This window comes from Rhinolophus sinicus, chromosome 3, assembly GCF_057876585.1.
Source record: "Rhinolophus sinicus isolate RSI-liver-muscle chromosome 3, RSI-T2T, whole genome shotgun sequence".
In the NCBI taxonomy this organism is placed as follows: Eukaryota; Metazoa; Chordata; class Mammalia; order Chiroptera; family Rhinolophidae; genus Rhinolophus; species Rhinolophus sinicus.
The window spans coordinates 121,533-127,729 of NC_142503.1; the positions used below are offsets into that span (position 1 = coordinate 121,533).

The 6,197-nt window shown below is 46.2% G+C and overlaps 1 protein-coding gene across 1 annotated transcript; it reads right to left on the reverse strand.

Moving 5' to 3' along the window:
- CCDC127 (coiled-coil domain containing 127) lies at positions 1-6,174 on the reverse strand. Its single transcript, XM_019744590.3, has 3 exons — positions 5,945-6,174; positions 4,573-4,703; positions 1-1,300 (listed from the first exon to the last, which is right to left on the reverse strand). Exons 2-3 carry the CDS (start codon positions 4,691-4,693, stop codon positions 639-641), a joined length of 783 nt encoding a protein of 260 aa, XP_019600149.2. The 5' UTR covers positions 4,694-4,703; positions 5,945-6,174; the 3' UTR covers positions 1-638.
- Between the last annotated feature and the right edge of the window lie 23 nt (positions 6,175-6,197).

A 6,197-nucleotide genomic window follows, 5' to 3' on the forward strand; every position in this document is an offset into this window, starting at 1 on the left:
TAGCATTGTTGCTTTTAAATCGCCAGTATCTTTTATTATATGTCACCACCAATAAACAATATGTGCTTATCGAATACAGACAAAAGCCAGATTCCAAACACACACTGGGGTCAACTGGGTACAAGAAACCCCGTTTTTCCCTCTGGTGGGCGAGATCTTTAAAACAATATAAAACCTTGCTAATATTACTACTTTCCTATTATCATCTGTTAGGCAGTTCTAGTCACTACCTGACAACTTCTAAATGTAATTTTAGGAGAAAAATGATCGAGACAAACACAGAAGTTATTTAGAGAGTAAGAAAACCACACAGACAATTATTTATACATAGGATCGCATCTAACTATTTGACTTTCTTAAAAACATTTTTTCCCCAGCGCGAAGATACAAAGTTATACTTGCTGCTTAAAAAATACTTGACAAACAGCTTCCTTAACAGCTGAGATGGTTCGGGGAGGGAGCCCTGTCTGCCCAGGCCTGCCGTCCTGCTCTGAGGTGGCAGACTGACAGGTGGCTGTATGTGCATGTGACCACAATGCAGACAGCACTGGAAGAAAGAGAAAAGAAAACATTGGACAGCCCAGGATGCCACAGGGCGGTCTGAGCTTGAGTCATTAGGAGCTCATGACACTCTCCTCTTACTTTTCTAGTATGGCTTTCTCTACTCTCTCAAACTTTTTCAGTTCGACAGTCAGTTCCCAGTACTTGAGATACAGCCACATGAGTCTCCCGTTCTGGCGCCTGTCGGTGTTCCAGACATCACCACAGTGGGTGTCATGCTTGAATATGTCGGTCAGGCCAGCTGCCATGTCCAGCTCAGCAGCAATCGGGTCGGCGGCAGCGCGGCCCAGCAGGCTCTTCTCGAGCTGCAGTCGCTGGCCGCGCGGCAGCAGCAGGCTGCAGTAGATGCTCTGTCTCTCGGAAAGAGCGCCTTCGACGTCCTTGAGCAGGAGCCGGGCCCTCCTCTGCCAGTCCTCCTCCTGCCCCAGGCAGCTCAGGTATGCACTCCTCAGGGGCTGCACCTGCCTCTTTTCCTGCAGGACCTGAGCCCGCTCTTGCTCCAGAAGCTTCTTTTCTTCCACCAGCTTGCGCCCCTGAGAGATAAGGGCTTCTCGGTAACTAGTTGTCCTGTTCTGTTCCTTTTCAAGTTCCAAAGACAAGTGAGCCACGGCCCGCCGACTCTCGGAGATCACGGCATGGTACTTGGCTTCAAGGTCCTGCTGGAAAGCCGCTGTTCTCTGGCGGTACGCTTCCCTCTCTTTCTCTATCTCTTTCTGGGACTCCCTAGACCAAATCCATCCTGACATGGATACATTGGGGGAGAAAAACATGATGAAAAGCCAGAGCTGAGTTTCTATAATCTTTAAAGAAAACAAAGCTGCTAAGGAGAGCATTTCAATAAAATCTTAAGCCCTGAGAGGCACGAAAAAGATAACATTTTGTATGAAACTATGTAATACACAGAGTTCTTAAATCAGATGAAGGCTCCCAAAGACAAGTATGAGCCACTGCAGACAGTGCCCCTTTCAGTCTGGTTTTCTGTGGCTAAGAAAACGCCTCTGCTTTCTTTTACCCTCAAACATATTCTGGCCACAGCTCTCACATACTGTTGGCAAGGTTTAAAAATGAATATGGCTATTTGTCGAAAAAATGAATATGGGAATGCTTCAAATATTCTTGGCCAGGTAAGAGACCTGAGTACGTTTCAAAGTGCGCTCAGTTTTGCCTGGTCCTCACAACAGCTGAAGTCCCGCACGTTTGCTTATGTTACGTTCTGGGCACATGAGCAAAAGGTAGAGTGAGAAGTTCAACTTCAAGACATGGTGTCCATAGGCCGGAGGCCGAGTGGGGATCCTGGACTCCCTTTGGCCCCTGTCCTGCCAGAGCACTGTCCAAGAAGCCAGCCAAAAAGGTCTGAATAACGAAATACCCCAAATGCCCAGGTTTCAATCAAAAATCACTCTTCACATCAAGAATCAGGAAGATCTCAAATTGACTTTAGAAAAGATAGCCAGTGGCCAAGATGACAGGGATGTTATCGGACAGTTTAAGGCAGCCATCGCAATAGAAAGTCTAAGCAAAGAAATCAAAGGTTAAGGTGGGAATTTTAGAACCGAAAAATACAATAACTGAAATAAAAAAACAGGATGCCAAAATAGGTGTGGATTAGAGAAAGACCCCTGCCAAAGGGCTGAAATACTCGCTATATCCCTTATGAATAGACATGAAAATCTTCAACAAAAATTAGCAAATATTATTCTACAATATGTAAACAGAATTACATGGCATGAACAAGTGGGGATTATTCCCAAAACGTAAGACTAGTGCAACATTTAAAAGTCAAGCAATGTAATCCAACATGTCAGCAGCTAAGGGAGAACAATCACACGGCTATATCATCGGATGCAGAAAAACACTGGACAGAGCTCCACACCCATTCACAGTAAACAACGCTGAGACAGGAATGAGAGGGCCTCCTTGCCGTGATAAAGAGCAGCCATGAACCCTACAGCTACGACTGTGCATCACGGTGAAAACAGAGCTTCGCCTCCAAGATCAGCAACTAGTCAACAGAGTCCTCCATGGTGGGGCAAGAAAGCAAGAAAAGGAACCAAAGGCACACAGTCTGGAAGGGAAGAAATAAAATCCAAGTCTCATATCTCATACAAAAATTAACTCAAAATGCATCATTGACTTTTCTGTAAAATGTAAAACTAAAACTTTAGGAAATAACATCGGTATCTTTAGGACCTGAGGTGAGGCAGAGTTCTCAGACTGGTGAGGGAAGCACGACCGTAAAAGGGGAAGCTGATGAACTGGACCACAACAGAATTAAAACGTTGGCTCTGCGGAAGACGCCATTAAGAGAATGAACAGACAAGCTGCAGCCTGGGACAAGATGTCTGCAACCAGCAGGCCAACAAAGTAGTGGAATCTGCAATACAGCAAAACTCAAAATTCAGCATTAAAAAACTATCCAATTAGAAAATGGCTAAAAGACAGGCACAGACGTGTCATGGAAGAACACATACTAACGACAAAAAGTACGCGGCAACACTCAACATCATTAGCCATCAGGGACATGCCACCGAAAGCATAGTGGCTCTGACCACACACCTTCCTGTATGAACGCAAATGGAGACTGGTGTGACCACACCAAGTGCTGGCAAGGGTGCACGGAACAGGATCACACACACTGCTGGTGAGAGCATAAAACGGCACAGCCACTCTGGGAGACACCCTGGCGCTTGCTTCAAACACTACACATTGACTCCCGTGGAGGCTGATGAGAGTCAGTGGTTTTTATGACAGTGATGTGCACAGTGCTGGCTTCTTGGTGAAAGACGGGCAGCCCCACACCATTAGCGGTGCCATTAAATGGTGCCATTGAGAGCTTGCCAAATACTACTTAACACTTGGGAAGGCTACCTGTTGCCGGAAGCTAGGGTGATGAACTTGGTGAGTGATTCGAAAGGCTTACGATTACACTTCCTAACGTAGTAATTGGTTTTGATACTGGGAGAGGCCCTGAAGTGACTTTCACTTTGCACGTTTTTCAGACTCATCTCCAGCTTTTATAGCCTTTCATAATAACCTCTACTTTTGAAGTTCTTTGGACTTTTGAAATGATGCTTTCTGTCTCTGAGACGAGTTGAGGAATATTTTGTTCTTGGTTGTTTTGCTTAGCTAATGCGATCAGAGAAATGTTTCAACTGCATTCTTGTAAGGATTCTCCAAAAGTGTCTAATTACATGTTTGAGAAATTACATTCCAACATAAGCGTCTTCACTGAGCCCCTAGCATGGTTTCAAAGAAAAGGCAGTCAGTTGGGGTTGATAAACACTACTCTTGTTGGCCTCTACTTCCTCTACGAAAACCTGTTGACCTGAGGAACCCACGCACAGAAAAAGTCACTCCATAAAAAGTACCACTGCAAAAGGAGGGCAGTGTTTGCTTTTCCTCCATTCATACTCTTAAGTGCCAACCCAGAACTGTGAGATATGACAAAACATAAAACCAACTCCCAAACATCAGAAAATCTACCAGATAGTGTGGGATCTAATTGAAGGGCTGGAATATTACAACTGACCAGTGACTGGTCATTTCCCTGAAGTCAGTGCAAACAGGAGAGAATTTCGGGCCCGGATGAGCAAGTTTCACAGACAGAGTCTCCCAAAGCCCGTTTCCTAGACACGGTGCAGCTTCCGGAGCTGGTTCCTTCTCAGGCCTGTGTTATTCCCCCTCAGTCCTTCGTGGCAACTGAACGAGGGAACTCCTCAGAGTGGGGCAGCCTTGAATGGGAAATGACTGACAGGTATTAAAACCCACTACACACAAAATGCTTCTAAGTATCTTGTCTTGTTTAATCCTCACAACGCATCAAGGTAATTCTAATTTGCCACCTCCGTGGATGGGGAAACAGGCTCAGAGAGTTAAGTAATTTGCCCAAGACACACCATTTGGAATAAAACTAGGGTGTTCACTTGCATCAGTCAGGTCCCAAAGCCCTAACTTTCTGGGCTCCACACCGACAGCCCAGAAAATACAACTGTTAGGAAAACTGTGACTTACGAAAAGCAGCCAGCCCCAGCATGGGGACCAACAGGGCATAATTCCACCTGCTTCCATCACCTCCATCAGCCCTGGAATTAGGCCGGATGTTCCAATTTGGGGGATCATTTAAGTTATTCATGAAGACAGACCTTTAAGTAAATAATAAAACCATTAACCATACAAAAGGAATAAAATACATCTAACAATTATATCATCTAGGTGGCGCATGTGAATCCCTTTTTTTCTTACCAGAATTTTTGTTCAGACTACTTAGGTGCTGCACAGCACTGAATTGTGTGTGATCAAAAGAAGAAAACAACAGACCTCGGATCAAAGCAGCGCACAACATAGTGGGAGGGAGACGTGACTCAGTAACTGAAATGTAAGTAGAACCAGGGAGTTTTCTAGTATAGATATGTTTAAAACTAAAGTTGTACATAAAGATGTAAATAGGAAGGTGTCAAACACTGGCTGCTAATTTAGCAAATAGGGACCAGCGCTGGGGGGCGCTGAGGCACAGCGTGTGGGGGAGGGGGCGCCGTGCTAGAGGAGGCTGTCCTTGCTCCTGAGGCGGTGGCCGCGAACAGCACGCTTACGGATGTTTGTACTTAAAGCTGGTGATTTATCTCAGTAACGAGGCCGGGCGGGGTCTAATTCTAGTGTGAATCCACAGATTTACTAAGTGCCTACACTACCCTGGGCATTTTCACAAAATACAGTCAAAAGGGCTTTCAGCTTGTTTCTATGTGACAGCCACAAGTCACGCAGACTAATTACAAAAGAAATAATCAAGCGACCCATAAGAAACATGAAATTTAATTCAATTTTGAAAAAAATGAGTGCCTTTTTCAGTAAATACTTGTTTAACAGCTGAAAACATAAAATTCTAATTGGCAATAAAGTGCCAAACAATATGGCTCAGGACTTCATGTTAAGGAGTTTGTGGGAACCACAGAATAAAAAAAAAATCAGTTTCTGACAGTGCTAAACCGCCTAAATGTCAAAGGCCTCTGGGAAGTGCGGTGCTCACTCGCTCCGCCAGTCAAGTCCTAAGATAGGGCCTGAGAAACGTGCTACTCTCATAAAAACAACGCAGTCCTAAATAAAAACAAGGCGTTGTGCACAAATATATTCTTTATGGCCTTATTTTCCAGTAGCCAAATTTTGGAAACTGCCTCTACAATGGGAATGGTCCCCTGCAAACTTCAACATAATTCGAAATCGTGTTGCACACAACCGCGCGCGAGAAAGACTTGAATAATCTGAGGTCACGTGGAGAGCAGGGTGCGCACAGCACGCACATCGCTGCCACTGCTACTTTCCACGCCACTGCCTTCCACGAAAGGTTTCCGATCTCCTGCAGACACACAGACACGGAAAATAACACTACCTGGGTCGCAGGTGAAATCAGGCGCGTTGGCAAAGACACCTAAGCCCGGAGCTGAACCGGACCCCGGCCGGGTCATCGGCCCCTCTCAACCGCAGCGTCTTCCACAGGCTCGACCGCGGTCCCGCAGCGCGCGTTCCCGAAGCGACCCCCGGGCGGGGCGCGCAGGCCTGGGTCTCCCGGGACCGGCGCCGCGGCTCCTCTCTGCGCAGGCGCAGTGTCTCGGCGCTCCCTGCCGCCCCCGGCTGGCGGCGAG

Bases quoted from the DNA above. Each gene is read 5' to 3' on its own strand.
- CCDC127 (XM_019744590.3), bottom strand. From the start codon at position 4,693: ATGAATAACTTAAATGATCCCCCAAATTGGAACATCCGGCCTAATTCC. The intron at 1,301-4,572 runs GTAAGTCACAGT...TATCCATGTCAG, and splicing joins GCTGGGGCTGGCTGCTTTTC to GATGGATTTGGTCTAGGGAG.